Raw genomic sequence first — 25,435 nt, 5'->3', positions numbered from 1 at the left:
GGGGAGCCACAGGTCTTGGGATCTGGGGCAGGGACTTCCTCCCTTAAGGCTGCTCTGCTGAGCAAAGGAAGAAGTTTTATAGGACCAGAAAGAAAAAGCAAATGCAACTCAAGCAAGTAATAGCTAAAGCCCCTTTCTCAGGGGGAGTGGGGGCAGAAATTCCAGTCCCTGCACCAAGGACTGTTTATACATTTTATCCAAGGCTTGTTACATATAACTATGTATAAACAGTCCTTGGTGCAGGGACTGGAATTCCTGCCTTTGTCTCTCCCAGGAAGAGCCCTATCCACTAGACTTCATGTTCACCGTTATGCTCCCTTCCTCATCCAGCAAATCTTGATTTTTTTCACTCAGAAGCAGCTTCAGACAGGACAGGTAGTGGGTCCAGATCCTTCCCCCAAGCCTCATGGATCAGGCCCCTCCAGGAAGCAAGAAAGCCCACAGAGGATGAGGTTTAAGGATTGTCACAACAGCATCCAGCAGCACTGGCTATCCCAGACTCCAAGGCACAGCCCCAAGAGCCTTTGGCCATGGAAGCATTACAAGGCACCTCTCTGTGCAGCTGAATCCATATCCTACTGCAGGGAAACTCTGACCTGCTCTCTCCTCCCGCCTTCCCCAAGAAGTCTCTGCTCTAACCAACATCCTGTGGGCACTGAGCCCTCCGCACCAAGAGCCCCTTTCACCTCTCCCACAATGTCCTTTCCAGCTCCTCCTCTCCAAGAAGCAGAGTCCCAAAGGCAGACTCTGGTTGCCCTTAAGTGTAGGAAGACCACTGTGAGATTGGAGCCCCCTCTAGCTTTTGGTGAGGAGACTTTAGGAGCCACTTCTTCTTGCCTTAGGCAGTCCAAAGTCTCAAGCAACCAGCCCTGCTTAGACTGAGAGCCTGAGAACAGATTAAACATCACTTTCTTCTAGTCCCTGCTACACTGGCTTTTACAAATTGCCGCTTCCTAGGCCCAGACTCTGGGCCAAGGTAGCCAGTCCCTGCATGATGGATCAGCACAAAGGTCCTTTTTCAGCTTGAGGACAGTTGAGCTCAGTAGAGAGGGAGGCAATATTTGTAATCCTACCCATCACTTTGTGTCACCTTGTCTTCATTCAGGGTGAGACACCAGGGCAAGGCAAGGCTCAGCTCACATCAACTACAGGATCACTTTCACTTTGCCTTGCCCATTTACCTGATACCAGTCTCTTTAGCCAAAGAGCTCTCCATCACCTGAGATCTTGCAGCCACATACATGACAGGTATCTTCAGGCAGGGGCATCATAGCCATGGGGCTTTCACACCCATGCTTGCACCCCAGGATCATCACAAGACACAAGGAGCAGCAGCTGATTATATATACACAAAATTAGAGGGGCAATTTGTGAAAAGGATTTCAGAAATGCAGTTAGAGACAGGCTCTGAGTTGCTGAAGAGATTTGAGAACAGGAAGTTTGCCAAGCTGCTTTAGATTTCCTCAAGTCAGTACTTATCTGTCTCTTTGACCAAAAGAAGGAATTTTGAGCAAATCTACATACAGCAGAAAAGAGGTGGTGGTACACACTCCAGAAACATATGTTCTTCTCCCTAATGAAGGCTGCAGGGTAACCCAGCTCAAAGTGGAAAAATTTCTCTCATAGTGGAAGTTTAGTGCTCAGGAAAGCACTTTTTTAAAAAAAGGTCCTTGCACTCTTGTCACAAGGGTTTTGAAAGTAGTTTTCTTAAGGAGGCAATTAAAGTCTTGACCACTGCTGTGAGACAGGCTGTTTATCTTGTTTCCTAACAAAGCCCTCACACACTCCGAGTTTTACTAAATCCTTAGCTCCCTCTGGCTTTAAATCACTTCCACTTCAGCATATGTGGATAGTTACTAGTATGGAGCAGCCCCAGCTGGCTACAGTGGCAGATAAAATACATTTTAAGGCTAAATACAATAACAAGTTTTTAGGAAGAACACATGCAGAAACCACCAACCAGAGGCTCTCAGTTCCTACCAAGGTGCTCTGGGAGATGTCAGAGTTGTAAGGCTGTACAAAGCCCTGCTGAAGGCAGGGCTTCAGGAGAGTGTTGAGATCTGAATTGGATTCAGGGAGGCAAAGAAGCACAGTTAAAGTCAGTATCAGGATCCAGTTCACTCAGTCTCCAGAGGACTTCTCCAATCCCCCCACCCCCCTTGAAAGCCTCCCACAGTCCTTCAGGTTTATTTTTTATTGGATAGACTATAAAAGTTGAAAACAGTGATTTAAATGGGGTTGCTGGATTTCCAGCAGACAGTCAGAGCTCCTAGAGCAGCAAGGATCAGAATGACAAGACCAGCAACTGCAACCAGCCCCAACACCATCCACAAGTTCCATTCTGGATCTAGAAAGGAAAAGCAAGGAGGTGGTTACGACCAGAGCTGGGACCTGCCACATATACCACCCTTTCCCTGAGCTTGCCCTACCTCGTGAAGGCATCCTTAGGACTGAATGATCCTGCCAGCTGTGGATGAGGAGGGGTCCAACCACAACATCTGCTTCTTTCACCAAAGGATCTGAGAAGGACACATGAGTACACACAGGCTCATCTAAACATTTGCTCTCCCAAGCCATGGATTAGCATTGAGGAGCCAACAGGTAGCGAGGCAGCTCTAGCCACTCAGGTCTGACCAAGTTAGCCATTGCAGTAATGGAGCACAAGAGGCATGCCAAGACCTACCAGGCTGGGAGGACAGTTCTCTCCTGAAACGTCCTCCTTGCCTTCGGGAAGCAGCATGAAGCCTCCTGGAGTGCCCAGCCAAGCCACAGCTCCCCACCTCACAGCAGGAGCAGACATCCCTGGTGCCTTCCACAGGAGCCCAGCTGGAAGAGAGCCCTGTGACCAGCCTGCCCTGCTGTAGGAACCCCTCCCATGCCTCCTCTGATGTCCTAGAAGGAACCCCAACCCTCCCCTGCCACCCATTCAGACCAGATGGCCAAATCCACCTCCCAGGACAGTGGTATGCCAGATGAGAAGCCCAAGCTCTTTACCCTTGGACAAGCTGCTATTCCAGCTACTCACAGGCTTCTGGCTTTGTCAAAGGAGCAAGCCTTGTTCAGAGGGTCTGGAGCTTGGTCAGCCAGGGAGACCTTCAGGTGGCAGGTGATATAGATCTGGGGAGGCCAGGCAGAGTAGAGGCATTAGGCTGTCATTTGCCTTTATGGCATACACTTGGCTCTCTCATGCATTCCATGCATGAATTTGGTCTCCAATGGACCACCACCTCCCCAGGTCAGCTCATTCCCTCCTACTTCTTTCAGGACACTTAAGTGTTCAGCTACTGGAAGCCCATCAGAACAATTGGTCAAAAGGAGGGGGGGGAAGCGCAGTGCTTGTCTTGACCAATATCAGGGCTGGTTTTCAAGAAGCACCTTTGGCTCAGAGAGCTGACAGTCAGAAGCAGTAATGAAAGGACTTCATTCATATTTAGCTATGAGGCAGCTGCCTAGAATTACATCCCAGGGCAAAACTTCATTAACCTGGTCTATGGAGTGAAGTCACATCACTATCTAGCCAAGCAGAGATCACTTGTTTTAGAAGAGATTTACCAGGTTACTGGAATTTTCTGTGAACTTGAATGCATCTACCACAAACTGAAGCACATCTTGCCTGGGTCTTGGGGATATAAAAGTTGAGGTGGCATCATCCAGTTGCCCATCCACCAGGCATCTAGGCACAAGAGATGGTCGGCAGGATCCCACTATTGTAGATATCCATAACCAGCACAAAGAAGCATCTCTAAGTAAAGGCACAGCCAGCTCTTACCCACTGAAGTCAATGAGAGCATACTGAGGAAAGGAGTTCCTGTCTGGAGTTGGGGTAGCCACACAGCTGTCCACAAAGAGCCTCAGAGGGGCATGGTTTTCTGTATCAACACCAGCTTGGAAGTGGAGGACCTCTCCCAGCTGAAACACACTGGAGGATCTCTCAGCACTCCAGTCATCTGGAAGGGAAGAGGTCATGATGAGCTCCAGAAAGGGAAGCCAGTTGGTTCCCTTGTGTCTCACTGCTTCCATTTGAGGAAGAACCCCCAATAGTCATGAGCCCTAGCAGCTGCCCACATGGTAAACAACTGTACCAAAACAGGGCTAAGCCAAGCTGTCTGCTCCAGGAGTACTGGCATGACCCACAAAACCAGTTCCCAGAGACAGAGCAATACCAGCACCAGTGGTGCCATCTAGTGAAAGTGTGGCTGTCTAGGAGAGCACAGACCCAGCCCCGGGTTGCTGGGCCATCAGGCCCCTCCTCCCCCACTGGAGACTTACCCTCCATGAGGCGCAGGGAGAATGCCAGTCTCTCCTCTGAGGACAGAGTGGACTGGAACGGCACCCACGTGGGCTTGACAGCATTGCTGCTCACGTTCTCCCTCCTGAAGAGAGATGCCCTTGGTTAAAGGCTCTGCGCTGGCAGGTCAGCTGGAGGGACAGCTCAGCCTCACTCTCCATTGACTCACCTTGGATAGTGGCACTCAATAGGAACCACAGCAGGGGTGGTGCGGATGATGACCAGGTTGCCAGTAGGGGCTGGGTTATAATTTAACTTTGTGCTGTAGACTAGCACATCAGGGGTCAGCTGGGGAGAGACACACATGTTGCATTATCAATTAATTAGGAGCCCTATTCCTTTGGCCACACACAGGGAGCAGCACATTCAGGACTGGAGCTTCAGTACTGAGGCATTTCTTCCGGCACTGGACACAGGCAAGCACCATCCATCCTGTTGCAGGGACATTCCAGGCTGAGGAGCTGCTCCATGCTGCCCCAGGACTGTCTCTAGCCAGCAGCACACAGCAGAACTGGATACAGAGGTGCTCAAGCCGATCTTTTTTCCCCAGTTTCCCTGTCCTAGTACAGCAGACAGGGAAGTCTGTCCTTTGAGATGTCACAGGCAAAGAGTAACTTCTACTTAGGGAGGATTTACTGGTGGAATCTGCAGCTAATCATCTCTCTGCTGGGACCTCCCCAGTGCCAGCTGTATACCCTGATCATCCTAAGCCTCTCCCAGGGAAAGAGGGACCACTTTAGTCTTAGCTTTCCTTAGAGTAGCTTCATGCTATGATCTAGCAGCAGCATGCAGATGCCTCCTAAACTCGGCACCAGCTGCTGGCTTGCTGCAGAGACACTCCCAGGACTAGCTTATCTGTACTCAAGCCTGGAGGAAGAAGTGACAGCAAAGGTGTTCTGGAAAACTTTGACACCTCTGTACCCACAAGGGGAAACCTATTTTCTCTGCCTTTTCCAGAGCCTTCCCTGCTCACACACCAGCACCAGAGCTGAACCCTAAACCAGATAGCATAACTTTCATCACCCTTGTAAACAGATTGAGATCTTTCAACTTCTAAGAAAGGATTTGAACATCTACCTGACCAAGAAGTCCAACTACACCACAACACTCTGCCAAAGCAACTTCTGCTTTGTCAGGTTTTATATCAGTGCAAATTCTTCAGCAAGCAGCAGAACATTTGAGCAGCACCATTAGCCTACAGGAGCTTCAGCAGAGTTGAGCCTGGCCCTAGCAGTACACTGATCTGTATTTACAGGCTGGCACCCAGTGAGTTTCTAGGGGTAGCTTCAGCATTGCTAGATGGAGGAAAGAGGGCAGTGGGATGAGATCAAGTGAGCAGGGCTGAGACAGCCTGAACTGTGATCCCACAGCCCTAGTGGAGGGAAGGCAGCACTCAAATCTCATCCCTCGGACAGCTTCTGCATTGCTGTACAAGAGCAAGGGATGCAGCAGCCTGAAGCACTGAGGCTCAGGCCAAGACCCAGCTCCCCACCCCAAGGCTCCAGTCCTGGGAGACATAGCCTTACCCTGAGGATGCTGCCGCACTCGTGGAGCCCTGCCGCGAAGGTCACAGTGTTCTCTGCAGCGCTCATGGCCGCAGGCTGGCAGGCAGCTGGGCCCAGGGTCAGGTCAGCAGCCCTCACCAGGCGCCCCGTGCCAAAAAGGTCCCTGTGCACCGTGACCACCATCTGAGCCTCCTGGCACTGCACAGCCACAGGGTGCAGCAGGGATGCAGCCCGAAGCTGGGAGACATCAACCCAAGCCCAGGGGGAGGGCTGGGAGAAGGCACGGGACTGCCCAAAAGAAAGATCCCCCCCATACAGCTGCACATCTGACTCTCCTCTAAAGAAACCCCAGGGGTTGTAAGAAACTACCCCAACAAGAACCCAGCAGAAGACAGCAAACCCCAGGCTGCTCCCAGGCCTCATCTTGCCTACCAGAGTCCAGCACAAGGGAAAACTGCTGCCCAGGGACCTTTTGTAGCCAGCACCTCCCTGCAGCCACTCCTACCCCAGGTGATGCCCATCACACATCTCAGCAAGGGGAATTCACAGCAGCTGGGAGCACCACTGTTCCTTGCTGGGAGCTCAGAAATCAATCATGATGGGGTGATAATGAGGTGCTGGAGACAGCAAGCCTCTCTGAAAGTCAAGCTTAAGACAAAGGTGTCTTTGGCAAGCTCAGTATTGGGCGTATCAATAGTGTTAATCAGGGGGAAATACAGGCTGCAGCCCCGCTATGTTCAGCCCTTTCCCCCCCTCCCCAGTAGTGATGGCTCCAGACTAACGGCCACACTGCAAACAGTCTGTGCCTGCCACGGTACCACTTATATCTTCCCAGTTTAAACTGAAACAAAGTCAGTCTTGGCCTGGACAGGAGATGGCTTCTGCTCTGACATAACACTTTCCTCACTGGATCTCAAACTACTCTACAAAGGATCTTTAGTGGCATCATCCTCAGCTTGCACATGTGGAAACCGCTGTCCCAAGAAGGAGGGTGCAACTCGCATCTCTTAGTCCCTCAGCCTTTGAGCCTGTTGTGCAATGCAGCCTGTTTGATGGGAAGGTAGGGACAGAGGTTGGGTGGACAGGAGGGCTGAGGAGAGGCTGAGCCAGGGCTCGAATCCCTCTCCCCTGTCCTTGGCTGGGCTCAGTCCCTTGCCTGGTGAAGGTGAAGTGTTGACTTTGCTGTGCAGCTGACCCCAGTTTTTTTCACCTTTTTTCCTGAAAACAACCAGCTCCACAAGATCCACAGAGGGCCTTGCTCACTGGGGTAGCTGGGGTACACAGTGACATGGTGAGAGAGGGGGTGCCGGTTTCCCAAGACGAGCTCTGTATTCAGCTGCCAAAACTCATCCCTGTCCCAGCTCCCTCAAGGCTACAGTGATCCTCATGGAGCTGCTCATGTCAAGGGCAACTGGACATTTCCTGGGCAAGAGGAATTCATGATCATGATTCTCTACCAAGTAAAGACACAAAGGAAGAGTATGCTGGGAGGCCTTGAGATGACCAGAGCATCTTTATATCAGGTAGTTATGCTCAGCCTTTATACCGGACTAGGAAATGCTTGGGGGATCATGGAATGCTTCAGTGAGGAAGGAACATATGGAGATCATTTGGTCCAACCACTTGATCAAACCAGGGCTAATATTTAGACAAAATCAATGCTATAGAAACAGCAGTCTTAATATCAAGATCTTGACTTTTAAACTGTGCTCTGCATTTTCAAGTGGGAGAAAGGAGAGGGGAAAAGCGAGAGGGAAATGTGTATATGATAAGCAGATAGTGAAGCTCTTCCATCCTGCTGCTACCATGCCTAGTTCTGGCCTGTGGTCCTGCCCCTCTGACTGCATGTTGAGCCAGTTTGACTCACTAACCTGGCACTAACATTTTCTTGGCTGTTTTCCACCCAGTGGCCAGGGGTGCAGGGAAGCACCTGGAATGTGGTGCTTAGAAAAGAAGAGAAAGGGATGAAATTGGAGGGATAGGACATCTCCCTTCAGCATCTGTGAGCCGTTAGAGGATCCCAACAGCAACTCATGTAGCTTCAGCCAACATGAGCACTGGGATTTTCACACCACGGGTGTGTAGCCCAGCATATAGTGCTCAAAGAAGCCCAGGCAATGGGGACCTCATGGTAACCTCCCCCAGGGCTGAGGTCTCCCCCACCCCACACTCAGCAGCTGCCTGCAGAGCATTTCTGAGGGTTCCTGGCAAAACCTGCGTGATTCCTCACTCGACAGACGATGGGCCTTTTTTGCTCCAAGAAAACCACAGGAGAACACAAGCAGCCTCTGAGAGCCCCGCCAAGCTAAGCTGCTCTGTTCAGAGTGCAAATGAAAGGCCTGTAGATCATTTAAAACCCAGGAAAACTCTCAAAATAAGTGTTAAGAGTGACTTCAGAGAGTTGGCAAGGAACTTATATTTCCTTCCACTGAAAGATGTTGATTTTTGGCAGGGAGGAAGAAGAGCAAATTTTAACTTGAATCAAGTGGAAAAGGGAAAAGAAAATTTCCTGCATGTGGAAATATTTCTTGCATGTGGAAATATCCAGAAAAACTTGCTTAGGGAGTCCTGGGGCATGGGGCTGCCCTGGGAACTGACACAGTAGCAGTTCAGGTTGTCTTGGGGACCCTGAAAGGAAGGAAATAAGAAAGCAGGTGCTCCGGCTTGCTTCTGCCAAAAGGCTAAACGGACTGGAGATATTGCTGCCACACTTTGTGATTGCAGAGGGATTGTGATTGCAGATTTCCAGGGGAAAAGTGCTCTGCTGAAAAATATCCCCTCCCCAAAAGGGACTCCTGGAGTCATAGGGAAGCAGGAGAATTTCAGCCTTCTCCCAGGATGAATGCTGATACCCAACTATCAGGTGAACCCTAACGAACCAGACCTAACGAACTGCCGTTTCTGCTAACCACCATGCTCCATGCCCCGGTGCCGGCTCCCCTTGAATGCAGGGTGCCTCGCCGGGCGCCTGATCCAGTCCAGCCGTGCTCAGATGCATACGTGACTATTTAGCGAGGTTGCCATCAGACTGTGAAGGGACAGTATGGTAACGAGGCGCTTGAAGTTGCCCTGGGCTCGCTGGCAGCGGAGCAGCCGTGCAGATACCACCAGGGCATGAGCAGGACCTGGTCGGCCTGGGGGGAGACCGCAGAGGAGCCGTACGCCGTCAGCGACACCGAACTGCGTTTCTGCTCTTGCAGAAGGAGACTCCACACGGTGGCGTCCTCACTGGCTGCTCCCGACGTGCTTCCAGACGTGGCTACGTGTTTTCAGTGAAAGGGAGGAAAATGCTTCTGCACAAGCAGCCGTTTAACCGTTCCGGAACGGACTTGAGTCAGCAGCTTCCAGGGCAGGACTGGAGGAGGATGACTGGTGTTGGAAACGATTTTTACTAGAAATAACGCACAGAGCAAACAAAAGCAGAGTGATGCGTGCCGCGTCCTGGGAGTCAGCGCCCCGGTCACGCGGAGGGGTGGCAGGAGCACCAGAGGCCCCCAGGCACCGTCTCTCCAGGGACCCCTGCCAGCCAGGCCAGACGTGCCCGGACATAAAATGTTCCCCGAGGTGTCTGGGCAATCCCTCCCTTTTTGGGTGGCACAGGACAATTCAGCTTCGACCTGTTCTCTCCTCATTCCCGAGAAGGACTGGGAGCCGGGAAAAGCGACCCACTGCCACGGCATGCTGCTGAATCACCCTGCAAGCTGCAGCATGCCTGCTTGGAGGGCTATAAATCAAAGAGGAGGAAAAACCAGCCTGTGGGGTTTAAGTAACATCTGGGGATGGCCATGGCTTCAAACAGCACTCCTTGTATGGGACTTTAGGGACAGTACAGAGAACGTGTGTTCTGCTCCTGCCGCTGGGAAAAGGTTGGTGGGTTCATTGCTTCCCTCACACACGCAGGTCACTTTGACTAGGAGCTTTTGCAAGATTTGCAGCAAACCTTGGTCTGTGTCAGGGGACAGCTGTGGACCCTGGATTCCTGCCCTCACGTCTCCTTGCGATGAGGCTTCCCCCCAAATCCTCTTCCTGCCCTTGCTTGCGAGCCGTGCCCTCTCCTGCCTTCCTGCAATGCCAGGCGCGGGGTCTGGCCCTGATGGGAGCCAGACGAGACACCCATGAGCTTATGGCAGTAGCTGGCTTGGTTTGCCATGGCTGAATCAGATCATGTCAGTGCGATCCAAGCCGGATATCTGCCAGCAGGCAGGACAGCTACACGCCACGCAAAGGCAAGTAATGTGCATTGCTTGTTCCCATGGGGAGCACAACGCCAGGCTTTCTCGGCTACTCCCTTAGCAAGCAGGACCTCTTGGTGCTCTCTCTCCCCTGGCCTCAAGCCAGGGCTTAACCTAGGCGCAGGAGGATATCCAGATGCCTCATATATGTGCTAACTCACGCAGGTTTTCCAGGAAATGCTGGCAGCCTGGTGGGCTCCTGGAGGTGACTAGGGATGGTCCTGCCTCGAAGAAGGGAGATGTCAGCCCACTCTGGCCGCTCCCAGATCCGGGGTCTGAGCCTGCTCCTCATCTCTGGGCTCCCTGTCTGAACTTGCAGCAGTGCAGGGAGCGGCAGGCTCACCCTGACCGTCTCTTACTGCCACAAGGCTGGAAGAAGAGAGATTCCTCCCCACCCTCCTCAAACCAAACGGACTTTCTTCTGCTTCTCTGTGCTCATCTGAGCTGTGCTGAGGGCTCAAGGGACTGTTAGGCTGTGACAGCGTCCTGAGAGTGAGCAGAGAAGCTGGGTGGGGATGAACACACTTTCCTCCAGCACCCAACACCCCACTAATCTCCCTTTACAAGCAGTGTCCAGGAGGTGGGGTAGCTGGACTCCTAGGCTGTTCCAGACGCTTTGCCCTGGCCCTTTTTACATTCCCCAGTGGTTATTATGGAAATGGAGAGCAAAAGCAAATTATTAGCAATGCACATCAAATTAAGTAAATGATTTATTTTTTTTGCATCTGTAAGCAGGCACAGGAGCCTCTACAGAAAGAGCAATGAGATTCACTCCCTGACCAAGCAATTCCCTGTCTATCTTTGAGCTTGAAAAGCAGGGGGAGAGGTAGGAAAACAATATCACTGTGCACTCGCTTGGGAGGTTCCTATCTCAGACTAGATGGACCCAAAGGTGGGCTTTTGGGTTTTTTTTTTTGTCTCTTTCTTCAGCCCAGTTCTCCCACTCTCCAGGGTCTGCTGTCCCACACAAAGGAATGAGTGTCACAAGCCCTTCTTCCCTGTGTTCACACTGTCCTCCTTTGGGACTCGGCTCCGGGGCAGAAAGTGAATATCAGAGCACGCGAGCAGAGAGGTTGACTCTGTGCCAGTCAGGCACTGAATCCTGTTGGACGAAAGACGTGCACTGAATATGACTGGTTTTGGTTCCTCCCACAGTGACATTGCAAATACTGGCTCACAGGAAGGCTCAGCTACTTGGGGCAACAGAGCAGCTCTGACAGGGGGAGCACGAGGCACAGCCCTCTGTCCTCACTGTCCTGCTCACGAGAAGATGGACAAGGAGTTCGGGTACCCATAAGAGGCAGGCATACCCCTGAGCTGGACAAATGGGGCAAAGCGCAGGATGTGCAAGGTGGGGGTACCTCTTACCAAGCTGGGGAGCAGAACAGGGTGTGGATCATGCCAAAAAAGGGTCAAGAGCTCTCCTAACCCCTTCTTCCACATTCCTACTTCTCCTCTCCCTGACCTGGACCCCTTCCCAGCTATTACAGGCATCCTTTACTCCCTTGGTCCTTCTAAATTGATTTCAGTACCTGCTATTTTTCCCTTTGACTTCCAACCACATTGCTCCCTTCCCTCTTCTCTCCCCAAGCCCCAAACCAGCAGAGTCCCTGTGGCAGGAAAAACTGTAAGAAGCAGCATCCTTCCCCAAAAATCATGGAAAATTTTCTTTCTATATTTGACTTGATTCATCCAGAGGGGAAACTAAGTGTGAGGCTACAGGGTGTCAAGATTGGAGCAAAGCCAGAGGATATGTCCCAGCCAACCTAGTGTCCTCAGCTCTTCACCTTAACACAGGTGTTTAGATGACAGAGGATAGCAAGAGACTGTCACATATCAAAATTCAGATCCATCAGCCCAGGCAGGAACAGGAAGGAAATCTTGAATGCAAAACTAGTGACATGAGCTGGTAATTTTCTCCAGGAGTTATTCCCTGTAGGTGAGAGACAGGGTCTTGTACTGGACAGGCACAGACATCCTTCAACAGTTTTTCTCACTCTTTATGGTTCTCGGAAAGTCACTGCCTGCAGGGGTTGTCTGGCATCCAGCTGATTGCTGCTGGCGCTGGAAGTAGACCTTGGTCTTGCTCAGGTTTCGGACCTTCTTTTCGGAGCTGTGCCGATGAGTATTGATGAAACGGCACACTCTCTGGAGCCCTTTGTTGGGGTCATGCTTGTAGCAGAACGAGAGCTCAGAGAGGCCAATGTTGTGACTGGCCAGTGTTTGGGCTGATGGCTTGGTGAGGAGTTTCTCAGTCAGCAAGGGCTCGAGGGAGATGAAGCACTCCAGGCTGACATGGCTGAGAATCACCCTGGGTTCTTTCATCAGGTCGATATCCAGGACCTCGTACAGATCCTTCATAGCCTTCGCGTTCTCCATGGCACTGCAATCACTGAGCTGTCGCCAGAGGTAAGTGTTGGCCAAAGTCTTCAGTTTGTAATTATCCCTATCAGGGATCTTCTCTTTAATCAGAGGCAAAATGTCTAGGAAACCATACACAGCAGAGCTGAATTCCCCTTTCTTGTCCACAAACGTCAGGGCTTTCAAGAGGGTGGGGAAGGGGAGCGACCAGAGACCAAATCCACCCAAGATGGGCCTGTTAACAGTGTTGAGGTGGCAAAGCAGATTCCTCAGGCCAACCTCGCAGACACTATTTTTGGCCATCAAGGTGGATAAACATTTCACCGGCTGAATCAGGATCGGGAAAATTTTCTCTTTGTCTACCACCGCCACCTGAATGATCTCATTTTCTGGGGAAAATGAGGGGGAAGGGAAAGAGGATGAGAGAGGGAGGAAAGGCAGAATTAGTCTCCTACTCAGCAAGAAAGTAACACATAGACTGAGTTGCTCAGCCTCTAAAGGCTTTCACCATCAATAGCAGCTAGGGGATGGATTTATTGTTTCTTCTACCTCCATCCCCCCATACTCAGTCACACCCTCAGCTTCCATCACTTAGCAGCCTTCAGTAGTACACTTCCCATGCACCTCAGCACTTCCTGCAGTGGGATCATTCCCCCCACCAGGCACATGAGAGCTCTTGCTGCTGTCTGAGGGTGGACTAAGGAGGGGCTTGAAAAGTAAAATCCACTTTGACCAAAAGAGATTGGCCCATGGGAAAGGGAACTTGGGGGCCCATACCGTCATGTGCAAAATGCAGCAGCCCAAGGCCTGCCCAAGGGCTGCTCAGCTGGCTGAGCGATCTCACAGAAATCTACCCATGGCCCTGTAGGCATCATGTTCCTCCCAGCCCTCCAGCTATCCAGAAACTCTAAAGCAAGGACTCTTGGGGACTCAGGAGAATGGCCTCTCCCTTTCAAAGCCAAGGTTGTGGTGGAAGTGCCTGGACTTCACAAAAGAGACATTGCCGGATGTGGGGATCTGAGCCTGCTGCAATACAGGCAGCTCTTTGCAAATGGGAGACATTAACACTTAGGATCTTACTCAAAATCTTCACATCAAAGAACAGCAGGGATCCTTGTCTTGAGTCAAGTGGGGTCTGGTTGCTGATGGTAATGCCCAGGCAGTCTTCGCTGGTGCTCTCATCGAGTGTGCTGTTGTGTTCATCTAGCAGATTGGAGTCCTGGAAGAGGAAACAATTTGCTCTTGATGAAGTGTACAAGAAGTGTCAGAGTAGCAGCTCTGGGAATTCTTGTGTCCTGGAGGGCTAGCAGGGCACTCAAGAAGAGCACTACTGAAGTGCAGGCTCAGGTAGGCTCATGAAGATGAAAAGGGTTAGAGAAGAAGGATGGCCCCTCTGTTGACACTTCTTTATCTCCCAGTAACAGCTCAGCTCATGTCCTGGCAGCAAAAGCAATGTGTGCACTGGGAAGCCATCGATATAAATGGATGCAGTGGGAACACTGCAGGGATACAACAGAGGCCAGCCTGAAAAATCCAGGCTGGTTTTGGGGACTGTTCTTATCAGCATGCTCCTGGCATGGTTTCAGTCCATGCACCTCCTCAGATGATGCCTGAGTACGGCCCAGTGCAGAGCATGGGACAGACACTGTTCGCAGTAGACAGCATAGACCAGGCCGCTCTTTTCAGGGCAAGGGGGAAGAGACTCTCCGTGAAGACATAAGCCAAGCTATGCACTAATTCCCCCAGTCTCACCTGTGTTATTAATTGATTCTGTCCCTGACACAGTAAAATGGAGCTAGCAGACCTACCCAACCACATCGGTGTGTGGGAGGTTACCAAAGTTTAGGAATCTATTTGAATTATCTGCTAGAAGGCTTAAATTATAATATGCCCTTCTAGTTGGTCACAAAGACTTGTGCCCTCCAGCACTGCAAAACAAAGTGACATACATACCCCAAAGACAGCCTCTACAGTAGGCAGACCACTACTGGGATGGCCCACTTGGATCATTCCTGACTGGCTTTCTGCTCAAAATTGAAAGAAAAGCTGGGACTACCTCCAGGCAAGCCAGCATCTCTCCTCTGGCTGTGAGCCAAGACAAACAGCAATCAGGCCAAGAAGCTGCTCATTTCTATAATCTCTTCCGAAGAGCTGTAGAACAGCTTTCGGTGGTGCAGAGTGTTGTGCAAACTGCTCAAAAGTAACAGAGAAAACCCAGCCATTCACAGCCTTGAAGACAAGGTGAGATTTTGGACTGCCTTCTCGTGCTGGCTTTCATTCTGGCTGCTCACTGCCTTGTCTTCACCAGGATGGTACCTACCAAGATTCCCAAGCTACTGGGAGGCCCAGTTCTCCCAGAAGTCAAAGGGAACTGGAGGGGATTTACAAAGATATTTTGCCACTCAGGAAGGATTTTCAGAAATTTCTTTCCAGGCTCTGAGGGGAACTCTGGGACAGTCCTGGAGTTCTGGAAGCACCAAGTGGTCCCATCCTCATGGTGAATCCTGAGCTTAAACACTAAACACTGAAGGGCCAGGCACCAAGAGTCCTTTTTTTCCTGCATGAGAAGGAGGCTGAGCTTATTGCCCATCCTTTGCCCTGCCAGCCACAAGGTGGCTAGCTACACTCACCAACGACTCTTCATCGCTGCTGTCCTCTTCAAAACTGTCCAAGCAGAAAATATCGTTATCTGCCAAGGTAGGAAAGACTCGTCATATTTCAGATGCACCTGTGGGTCTGTATACCTTTGCAGTAAGTGCTGGGTGCTAGGGTCTGATGGCCCCTGCAGTTTGCATCACTAGCCATGCTGAGAGGTGGCTCTGGGTGGCCATCAGTGAGGACGGGGAGCAAGTAGGCCCCTGCCCTCAGTGCCCCCCTGGAAAAGGATTGATCCCCTCCAAGTCACAGATACACAGTATACACTGGGTGAGATCTTTGAATGAAGTCTGATTCCCTAGCAATCACTGTTGAACATCTTGTCACTCAAGATGATATGCTGGGACGTAACTATCCTCTTGTGAAATTTATCTATGAGGATGCTGCTCACTGCCTTGCTTTGATGCTTTCCCCTGAAAAATCTACCCGCGGCTTCATTGCTTTAGAAATGAAAAGCAAGAAAGCATTGCCAAGCCTGAACAAATGCTGCTTACCTGAATCATGCAGCCCACCATTGCTTTTTTCCACGTCTTCCAATAAGCCATCTTCCTTAGTGATGTGAGTCACAGCGGACACTGGATAACTGGTTCCAGGCTGATCCAAGGAGCTTTGTCTCTGCAGGACTTCTGATTTCATCCATTCAAAGTCATTGTCTTCAACCTTCATCACCTTCACTGGTGACGGCAGGACATCTGCATTTTGAACATTTTTCCTCTTCACAGGAGTGGATGCAGCGATGACCTACCATGTAAACAGAGCCAGTGAGAGCAGCCCTGTGTGGTCTGCCTAGGTGTGAGCTTTGAGTGTGCTTACAGTAGTAGTGGGAGGGGGCTGGGACCCCCTGAACTGGCTGGGGTGGTCTCCACCATGACTCCCTCCGTAGTCAGGTAACAAACCCAAAGGAAGCAGCATGCTGCATGAGGGCAGCTTACTTGAGTGAGCAAACAGCTCCAATTTCTGGGCACTGCTCCATCATGCCCAATATGCCAGTCTGAGACTGTGATAGGACCCACATGGGGACCAAGAGAGGACACAGGGCAGGGAACAGAGAGGTGTGATTGAGGAGTGGGGGATATCAGGGTGGGAGACTGGCATTTAGAGATGTGTGTGGGGAGTCCTGGGCTTGAGAGGGGGCATGGGGAGGAGGTGAGATGGGGCAAAGCACAGGATTCCTATTTTGGGGAGATGGAGGGCATGTAATGGTAGTGAGGGGAGGTGAGAGGCATGGTTTGGAGATGTAGAGCTGGCTGGGCAAAGGGGAAGCTTGTTCTTCCTAGAATAACTTAGTGCTGTCAGTGCCCCAGAGTATTTTGGTAGCCCTCCAGCTGGTTTCCCACACTGGTTTGCACTCTGCCCAAAGCAAGTGCTGTTTACCCACATGGTCTCTTCTACTCGAGGGTCACCAAACACCACTTCTTTCTTTCTGTCATGAAGCCTCTCCTGACCCTGGCTCTCACAGGCCAAGGCCACTCCAACAATCCTGGGCAAGGCATCCTTCTTGCCTGACACTGGCCAGGAACTTTCTGTGTTGCCAAACAACCACGAAGAAGAAAGGTGCCTCGTTATGGCTGGGAATCTCCCCTCCCTGAGCTTGGAGAATAAATCACCTGTCTTGTCGTTCAAGCCTTAAGGTTCCCAGAGACAAAACTGCTCCTGCTGTTGGCATGTTCACTCTCTGTATTGCTTGCAAACAGGGCTAGGCCCATTCTCTAGTTCAGGCTTGCTCCCCGACAGGGGTGGCTGAGGACAAGCTGCATAAGCTCTGCGCAGGGGCAGTCTGGTGGGCCCCAGCCCACCATCCAGAGACATCAGACCCAGGCTGCCTGGCTAATGCGCAGTCATTTTGCCATTCCTCCAGCCTGTGCCTGGATCCTCCTGGATTACCAGTTGTATGTTTGACTAATGTCTGAGCCCCTCCAGAAGATACAAGAGGAGAGCAGTCATATCCTTCTGTGGAGGCTCAGATGAAAGTTTTATCCCAGGCAAAGGCGGGCAGGACTGATGCTAGATACAAGTCCTTCATGCACGATGGGAAAAGAGAAGAGAGCTTGCTTTAGACATCTTAGCCCCTGGGTGACTTCTGCTCAGAGTAGGCCTCTGCCCTTCTGGAGTGCAAAGATGTGTTTGGAGACACCAGTCACACCAGAGCCAGTTGCAGTGTCTCTCTCCCACCAGCCCTGGCTGCGGATGTATAACAGCCCCTGCTTTCTGTTCAGCACAGGGCAGGGTACAGTCTGAAAAGCCAAGTCAGGAAACGATTTGCATGCCAATGTGCCCATGATGTCTTTAAAATACATGTGGTGGCATATCTCACGTTGTGAGGTTTGTCTGCACCTTAGCCAGAAAGGTACCTTCAAGGGGCAAAGTTTGCCAGGGCAGTACGGGCACTGGAGCTGGTTCTGCAGCCTTACTCCTACAGACAGCCCAGGTCAAGGGATGGGGGTGCAGTAGCTAGCCGAGTGAGCCTGGGATCTCACCTGGAGCTCAGATGACCCCTTTCAAAACAAAACATGTGAGGAGGAACCTGGAAAGCAGCAACCAGCCAACCCCCCTCCCCTCAATCAAGCAATGGATCTTGCGCTTGCAAGGCCTGGAAGCTAGCCCTGGATTCTTGCCAGATAACCCTGCAACACAAAATTTCCAGAAAAAAACAAGTAGAAACTAAGTCTCACCTGGTGGGAGTTTTCTGTGGCTTGAGCAGAGGCAGCTTCTGAAAGAACAAAAATACAATGAGTTGGGAAGAGGGAGAGCAGCATTAGAGACATCTGAGAGTACCGAGTGCCAGCCTTGCTACAGTGCTTTGAATGAGCTGACATAAAAGTGCTCCACAGAAGATGTTGATATTCACACATTGGGAAACTGAGGCACAGCCTTACATGGCACGACCTGACAAAAACAGAATCAGACAGATAGGCAGGGGGTGAAGTGGGGTCTCCAGCACGCCAGCATGCACACACACATAGCAGCGGTGGCCAACTCACAGTGTGAATGTGGCTCCTGTGCCAGGGTTATGTCACATCACCAGCTGCAGGGCTGTGTGGTCACAGGAGATAGCCCAAAGCCCCACTTGCAGATGCTGCTGAGGCCAAAATCAAGCAATTGCACTAGGACCCAGCTGCCAGCCTGCCCACTTCCCGTCAGCGCTCATCCTCTGTTCTCCAAGAGGAAGCGGGGGCGCCCATGTGGCATGGCACTTGGCCATGTGAATATTTCAGTGTGCAGCTCACCAGGCCATATCAGAGAGCTGGCTACTGAGCCTGCTACTCCTTGCAGCTTTGCATCCTGCTGCTTCCAGCTAAGTACTACCTTGACAAGGATCCATTAATGAGAAATGTGTCAGATTCCCAAGAAATACCTCTGGAGCCACTGGAACCACATTTTTATAGTGCTTAGGTCTCCTTTTCTCCCAATTTCTCTCCAAATTCCTCACACTCTTCTTTCATGAACCTCCTAAAATGGGGCCGTTTGCTCACATGGGCTTGCCACACTGAATTTTGTGGCACGCTGGTCCAGGATCAGACCCTGGGACCTATTAGTTCCCTCTCCCATCCTTGCACTAAAGACTCCTTTCAAAAAGCTCTCCCATATGGGTTTGCCACTTACAGAACGACCTTCCTGCCCTTCTCAGGCCCATAGGCTGACCAGGCAGGGCACACAATGCTCGGAAGGAGAACAAAATTAGTAGCATCCTGCTGTTCCTGAGCTAGTTATCATACTTCAATGGCAGGGATTCATTAGGTGGGACAGTACCACACTACCAAACCGAGCTCACGTCTCCAGGGAGCCCTGCCCTCTCTAGGCTCACTCACAGCTAGCTCTGGGGCTGCCTGCCACCTCACCAGGTTTACAAGCAAGAAGCAGTGCTCAGAGTTTGACACTGTTGCTGCATACCTGTTTCAGCCCTTCATAGGGAGCTGAGCACAACTGGGGAAGCTCTCACCGCAGCCACATTCCCTGGACAGCCCACCTCAGGAGGGCCCTTTCCAGGCTCTGACACCAGCAAAAGACACGTTCATTCTTCAGTCCAAGAGGGCTTTATTGGCATAGCAAGGTTTGCACAGGTAAGGTAGAGAGCCAGGTCCCTATCAGGACCTTTAATGGGTTTTCAAAGCAGCTGCAGTCCATTGCAAACCGTGCAGGGGTGAGAGGGCCTGGTCTGTGTCTGGTTGTCCTTGCAGAGCACTGCAGACTCAGTGGCAGGTTCCTCACTGTGCAGGACACTCACTCCCATCTCTCTCCCAGGGTCACAGACAGGATCTCCCACTATACTCTCCAATCACACCTCTCTTCCGGATCCTACTGCTTCCCATCAGAGCCCTTGCCTACAGAAATGGGGTGGATGGAGCCTCCTTTCCGGTCAGCAGATTTAAGCTGGGAAGAACGGTGGTTTGAAGTGCAGAGAAATGAAGAGACATGCCTAAGGCCATGATGGACATCAGTAACAGGATGGCTGGGAGTTAAACCCTGTGTTTGGCCTCCCAAGACCAGCCTCCATCATTCAAGATATATAATACAGGCTCATGAGCAACCACCTCCGGTCATCTGGACACCCTGAAACAGCAACAAAGGGAGCTTCACTTCTTCCTTTTCCGAAGGCTTGTGGTGGACTCAGAGCTACGTTTGCCTCTGGTGGAGTGCCCTGACTGGGGGCATTCTCCCTCGAAGGTCTCAGTTGAAGCTGTGCTGGGGGGCACAGAGTGCACTGGACTGGCAGGGGAGTCAGCAGCATTGGGAGGGCAGGAAGGAGAGTGTCTCCTAGGGGAAGAGGCCATGGGAGCTGTTGGGAACAGCGACTCACTGTGCTGTGAGGTGCTAGGAAGGAATAATTCCAGTATACTGGAGTGCAGCGATGGCCAGTCCATGTCTGCAGTCATGGGCTCCCCTGGGCTGGGCATGGCTGGGGCAGGCTGCTGCTTGGACTGCAGCAAGCTCTGCATCAAGGGCCCCATGGCAGAGGCAATAGTGTCCAGGGAGCAGGACATGGCCCTGACCCCACGTGCCATGGACAGCAGGTGCCTGTTGGCCCTTTGCTGAGCTTGCAGGAGGTGACTGCTTGCCTTCAGGAGCTCATCTGCCTGCTGTACATTTGACCTGGCCCAGGCACCAAAATCTTCCTGAAGAGAGACCAAAGAGTCTTGGATGTTCCTGGAAATAGGCACAGTGTCCCCATGGGCACTGACTGGTGACCCAAAGTCATCCTCCATTTCCTCATTCCTCTGCCTAGCAAGGTCTGGAGGGATGGATTGCGTTGGGGACGCAACCCCTCCTCGTCCTGGGCACACATGTCCTCTGCTGCTGGAGGGATCTGATATGGGTGCCCAGGGCTGCTCGTGGTCATGGGCAGGGAGCCCTGCAGGGACACATCTGTGCAGCTGGGCCTCCTTCCGAGGAGACTGAAACTCAAGGTTGAGTATTGAAGTGCTCTCATCTTCATACGGGGAGTCATGTTGGGTAGCAGAGGAACCTGTCGCAGGGGAGGGAAGGGGAAGGGAACAGGACGAAAGAATCAGGACTTGGAGGACAGTCGTTCCAGGCAATCTCAGTGGGGTTGAGAGAGAGGATGGAAGGACAATGCTTACCAAGTGGTGGAGACGCGAGGAGTGGGGACGAGTTGCAGCTTGTCCCCAGAAAACCCCAAGCTCCATCCAGGAGATCACCCCTGGTCTCTTCTGGGACTGTCTGTGACCCACAAGCTCGCCCTGGGAAACTCAGTGGTGGAAGCCCATAGTAGGTCAAAGAGGACTCTGGTAGCAGTCAGGTCTGAATTGACCCTGACAGCAACAGGGGAGTGGAACAGAAGACCTCTCGCACTCTCTTCCTCTTGTTTCTTTTTTTCCCCATTTGCTGGAAGGATGCTACCCCAAGTTGCCCAAGCCAGCCCCTCTACTGTCCCCTGCTCTTCCAACACACGAGTAACCAGATTCTCTTCACATATCAAGGATGCAAAGGCCTTCACCACTCCCATACCACCAACATCTCTTCCACAGCACTGCTGCTGAAGAGCTGTGGAAACACTTGGCCAAACACTGCATCAGTCTCAGACCACTCGCCAGCCCTGTTGGGGATTGCTCCCTGGAAGTGTTTCACCTTCCCAGTTGGATATGCGATCCCAAGGCAGTAATCAACAAATCAAAATGGGAATTGTCCCAGATGCTCCATCATTGTGGATAGCCCAAGTTTAGCAAATGTAAATCTTTTTTAAAGTGCTCAGCCAGCTCTTGTGAATGTCTGCTGGAGATCTGAGGAGCGAGAAGTGATTAGTGGATCATAGGACACTAAAGCCTGGAGGATAGTTGTGACCTCTACGAGACCTGCATGTGTCACCGGACTGAACATTTCTCAGAGATGATGTGGAGTCAGTCCAATCTTTCCACCCATTTTCTTCTTCCAAATGCCAATCTCTGTAAGCCAATACTCCTTCTCCATGCACTCTGCATCCCAGATGTCATTCCCCTCCCTTATTTTTTAACCCACTGCAAAGTTCAAGCCTGAGCAATTTACCATATTCTCTCCCATTACAATTGTATTTGGGGACTGATGTCCCCCACAAGAGCAAGAGATAACCAGTGATTTAGAAGTGACGAAAACAGCTACTGCATCCTACCTAGTCCTTGGGGGAAGGAAAGGGTGTCTGTGCCCCTGAGCAAAGGCAGGAGTCACAGGTCCTCTAAGTAGCCGCATGAAAGGAGACTTGAAACCCATGACGAATATGGCCAAACCAGGGATTATAACCTTCCCCTCTGCTTTCAGTCCCCCACCCGCCCCTCTGGTTGAGGATCTCCTTACCTGTCTGCCCGGTCACTCGCTCCACCAGCGCCTGGAGCCTGCCTTTGCACTCGGCAAAGTCCCCAGCAGCCTGCACTCGGCCCCCGGCCGCTGTGGGCTGCAGCCTCTGCAGCTCCTCCAGGGAGTCCTTGATGAAGGGCTGCATGTCCATCACCTCCTGCTCCGTGGCATAGAGGCTCATCTTCTCCACCAGCCGCTCGCCGGCCTCCATGCGCCGCAGCACGCCCTCCACGCGCCGCAGCTCCCTTGCCAGCTCCCGGCGGCCCTGCTCCTGCCGCGTCTCCACCAGCCCCAGCAGCTCCTCTTCCTCCTGCCGGATCAGCCGCACCAGCTGCTCCACGCGCTGCTGGATCTGCTCCCGAGTCTCGCTGCTCACCTGCTCCAGGCGGGCCACCTCATCCTGCAGGGCCTTGTAGGCATCTTCGAAGCCGCTTTTCCTCTGCTTCAGCTCCAGGCTCATGGTGCTCAGCTCCTCCTGCCTCAGTTGGATCTCAGTGTTGATATCACAGTGCTGGCCCGAGTGCTTGCTGTCCAGAAGGGCACAGACACAGCAGACAGGCTTGCAGCACTTTTTGCAGTAGATGCTGTGAGGTTAAGAACAGGCAGAGCAGTAATTTAGACCATGCACTCTCATACTCTTATCGCAACTCATTCATTTAAGCACGATCGAATGTGAGTAAATTACCACCATGGGACAGACATTTGGTCTTATCCTATCCCAATTGCAAAAAAGCACGTTTTCTGTTGAACCACTTCCACAGGGTTTCTACTCCTCTTTTGGGCTGGCTAAAGTGTTCACCTGACCAGTTACTACAGCGCAGCAGACTGGTACTAACTAGTTGGGTACCTTCTTCTCCCGCAGTCACAGGAATAGCCCTAGCAGAAAATGAGAATCTTAGAGGAGGGCTGGATGGTGAAGCCTTGTTTCAGGCAGAGACTGGGCATAATCTTCCCCATGTGATTTGGTTTCCTAAAGAGGAATTTGTTCCCATTTCTATTCTAGACCTGCGCAATGACTTATGTCCAGTTCTGTTTTTAATGAGAGTATTGCTTAAGTCTTAGCTTAGAAACCAATTTGGTTCCAGCCTCTTCCTTCTCTCCTTTGGACTTTCCCTCGAGAGCACCTGAATCTGACTCTGCATCACACCCAGACTCTGGTCTGGTCCCAGCTACCTCCAATACTCCTTTCCCGCTCTGGAACCCACTAGTCTTTACTTCCCATCCATCTTCTCCATTACATGGTGACCCAGCTGGTGACAATCAGGGAAGCAGAGGGACAGACACACCCTGCTCACACCTACCACGGAGCTAGCCCAAAGACATTTCTTTCTTTGCCTTTCGAATTTCCCCCCATATATGTTGCAAATATTCCCATGCCTTTGGCTGTACCTTGAAAAGAAACCATTCCCGGCCAGGAAGTTTACCTTAATGTCTGGCTCTTGTGAGTCACGTTGGAGCAGGATAAGTTACTAGCCTTCCTGGTACCCTCAAGAAAGTCCCTCGCTGACCCTGCTCTGACATCCGTCACCCTCTTAGCTTCGTGGCTATCCCTCTTCAGATATCTCTGGTGGGCCTCAAAGCACTTCTTGCACAGGAACTCCTCGCACTCGGAGCACCAGAACTCGCCCTCGCTCTTGCAGTTGTCGCAAAACAAGTCAACTCTGTCAACAATCTTCTTGTAAATGCTCAGCCTGGCCTGCAGGCTGGCGAACAGCAGGTTGTCCATGTCAGGGATGCCGCTGGCCTGCGGGATGGCGGTCCGGCACACGGGGCACTGGCCGATGGGCTTGTTTTCACTGAGACAGCTGAGGCACAAGGTGTGGAGGCAGGTGAGGAGCTTGAGGTTGGGTGATTCCTGCTGGCAGCCCTCGCAGAGAACGAACTGGAATTCATCTTCCAGCAGCTTGGGGAGCAAAGAAGGAAAGAGGGAAAGAGAAAGAACCACAGACTGTGAGTGCTGGGGAGGAAAAGTGCTTTTAATAGCTTCTGAAACATATTGTGGAGGGAGGTGACCTGCAAGCCCTGTTCAGACCCTGCTGAGCAACCAGTGAGCAACCATTTCCAACCAGGGATGCACAGGCCAGCAGTCATAGCAGTCCAGAGCAGGTCCCATGCACCACAGGTGGCTTGGCTGGACAGGGGCCCTGCTAAGTGCTTCCTCTCCTATAGCAAAGAGGAGATTGATCCCAACCTGGCAGCCTCAGAGAAGACAGATCTCAACCAGGTCTGGGCCATGGGGCAGGGGAAGACAGGACTGCAGCAGGGCAGCAGCACCGGTTCCTGCCCCCAGGGCTGCAGGAGGGGCAGAGCAGAGGCTGGGGGATGATGCAGCTGTGGAGGAACCGGCCGAGACGCCCTCTGGACGATACCCTTGCAGAACTGAGACCAGAGAACATCCATCCTGCCATCTGCCTCCCCTACTCACTGTCTCGCTAGGCCCATCCCTCTGGCTTCTTCCCTCCCTCCATCTCTCCTGGACATCTGTGCTTCCTGCTTTCCCAGCCTGTACCCTCCTCCCTGCAGGGCTCGGAGGTGGACTTGAGACCAGCCCTTCCTCCCCGCAGGGGACAGGTTCTGTGCCTCGCACCTGCTGGGCCAAGGGAGAGCAGGGCGGGTGGTGGTGCCAGGCTGCCCTACAGGCACTGAAGCTCTTATCCCCATTACATCGATCAGGAAGAGATGCTTGGGGGCACAGAAGAAAATGACTGAGAGTCCTGCAGTCTTTCTACCAGGATGGAGACTTCCTAGTGCCCCACGTGCCTCCTCCACCGCCCAGCACATTTTGTGGGGGAAGGTAGCATTGACTGTGCAGCAAGAACCATGTTTGGGCTGGGGCCCGTAGTCACCTCCTTCCCCAGCGTCCCCATGCCTTCCTCCCATCCTTTCCCCCCTCCATGCTCCTCCTTCAGCCCTCTGGCCAACTCTGACCCCCTCCCTTGCCCCAGGCCCTCTGCAGACTGTGGAAGCCCCACCACTTCGTACCCACCTGCCTTCTCCCCGCCAAAATCCCACCACCTTGGACAGTGCCTGACCCTGGCCAGGAGCTTACCTGCGTCTCCAACTCCGAGCTCTGCTGGCTTGGGGGGGCTTTTGCAGCCATCGTCAGGCGTGGGCAGCGCTGGTGGCCCTCTGCTTACTGGCCAAGCGTCCCTTCAGCTTCTTCTGCTTGGCAGTTTCGTTTTCTTCTGCCCTGGAAGTAACTCCACCTCCGAGCCGGGGCCGCCGGCTGCGCAGAGCCCTCTTGTGATCACTCCTAGCCCTGACACAGCGACGGCTCTGTGGACTGCAACGATGCTTCCAGGCAGCTCAGCCCTCCCGAGCCAAAGAGAGGCTTCTGCTTCTTTTCCCCTCTCTTTCCATGGCCCAGATTGGATGTGGTTGGAGCTGGGTCTGGACACAACCCCCCCAGCACTTCTCAAAGAGCCAAATCACGGAGACTGTAATCCCCTGTAATGCAGGGCCCCACTTCCCTGCCCCGGTTTGGGGTGGCTGAAGGGCAAGAGCTGGGATGGGCAGGGATATGGCAGTGCTAAAGAGGGCTCTGCTTCTTCCCAGCGGCACATCCCAGAGGAGAGAGCTCTGCCCTATGTACAGCTGTGATTGTCCCC

The 25,435-nt window shown here is 52.3% G+C and overlaps 2 protein-coding genes across 3 annotated transcripts; both read right to left on the bottom strand.

Moving 5' to 3' along the window:
* Nucleotides 1-2,228: 2,228 nt before the first annotated feature.
* On the bottom strand, nt 2,229-6,216 carry LOC106492926 (zona pellucida sperm-binding protein 3-like). The gene is made up of 9 exons (XM_067305419.1): nt 5,815-6,216; nt 4,458-4,576; nt 4,270-4,373; nt 3,770-3,947; nt 3,553-3,673; nt 3,026-3,117; nt 2,684-2,826; nt 2,430-2,519; nt 2,229-2,347 (listed from the first exon to the last, which is right to left on the bottom strand). Exons 1-9 carry the CDS (start codon nt 6,214-6,216, stop codon nt 2,229-2,231), a joined length of 1,368 nt encoding a protein of 455 aa, XP_067161520.1.
* A 4,501-nt stretch (nt 6,217-10,717) lies between these two features.
* Nucleotides 10,718-24,983, bottom strand: LOC106500166 (protein PML-like). Of its 2 annotated transcripts, XM_067305593.1 has the most exons (8): nt 24,877-24,983; nt 23,252-23,730; nt 21,828-22,411; nt 17,714-17,751; nt 15,536-15,782; nt 15,017-15,075; nt 13,467-13,605; nt 10,718-12,775 (listed from the first exon to the last, which is right to left on the bottom strand). In XM_067305593.1, the coding sequence occupies exons 1-8, from the start codon at nt 24,925-24,927 to the stop codon at nt 12,006-12,008; spliced, it is 2,367 nt and encodes a 788-aa protein (XP_067161694.1). In that variant the 5' UTR covers nt 24,928-24,983; the 3' UTR covers nt 10,718-12,005. The 2 variants fall into 2 exon arrangements, 1 of the variants encoding a protein (XP_067161694.1); XR_010885707.1 differs by lacking the exons at nt 10,718-12,775; nt 13,467-13,605; nt 15,017-15,075; nt 15,536-15,782 and adding an exon at nt 18,933-20,505.
* Between the last annotated feature and the right edge of the window lie 452 nt (nt 24,984-25,435).

Source organism: Apteryx mantelli, chromosome 15, assembly GCF_036417845.1.
Source record: "Apteryx mantelli isolate bAptMan1 chromosome 15, bAptMan1.hap1, whole genome shotgun sequence".
In the NCBI taxonomy this organism is placed as follows: Eukaryota; Metazoa; Chordata; class Aves; order Apterygiformes; family Apterygidae; genus Apteryx; species Apteryx mantelli.
Note: the sequence above shows the minus strand (reverse complement) of the source record. Positions and strands in the feature narration are given on the sequence as shown.

What these genes read in the sequence shown, in the direction of transcription:
- LOC106500166 (XM_067305593.1), bottom strand. Translation starts at nt 24,927, where the DNA reads ATGGCTGCAAAAGCCCCCCCAAGCCAGCAGAGCTCGGAGTTGGAGACG. An exon ending in GCGAGTGACCGGGCAGACAG is followed by an intron (nt 17,752 to 21,827) that starts GTAAGGAGATCC and finishes TTGTTCTTTCAG; the next exon opens with AAGCTGCCTCTGCTCAAGCC. An exon ending in GCAGCGATGAAGAGTCGTTG is followed by an intron (nt 13,606 to 15,016) that starts GTGAGTGTAGCT and finishes TTCCTCTTCCAG; the next exon opens with GACTCCAATCTGCTAGATGA.
- LOC106492926 (XM_067305419.1), bottom strand. Translation starts at nt 6,216, where the DNA reads ATGAGGCCTGGGAGCAGCCTGGGGTTTGCTGTCTTCTGCTGGGTTCTT. An exon ending in AGTGCGGCAGCATCCTCAGG is followed by an intron (nt 4,577 to 5,814) that starts GTAAGGCTATGT and finishes GTCTCTCCCCAG; the next exon opens with CTGACCCCTGATGTGCTAGT. An exon ending in CTCCCTGCGCCTCATGGAGG is followed by an intron (nt 3,948 to 4,269) that starts GTAAGTCTCCAG and finishes CTTCCCTTCCAG; the next exon opens with ATGACTGGAGTGCTGAGAGA.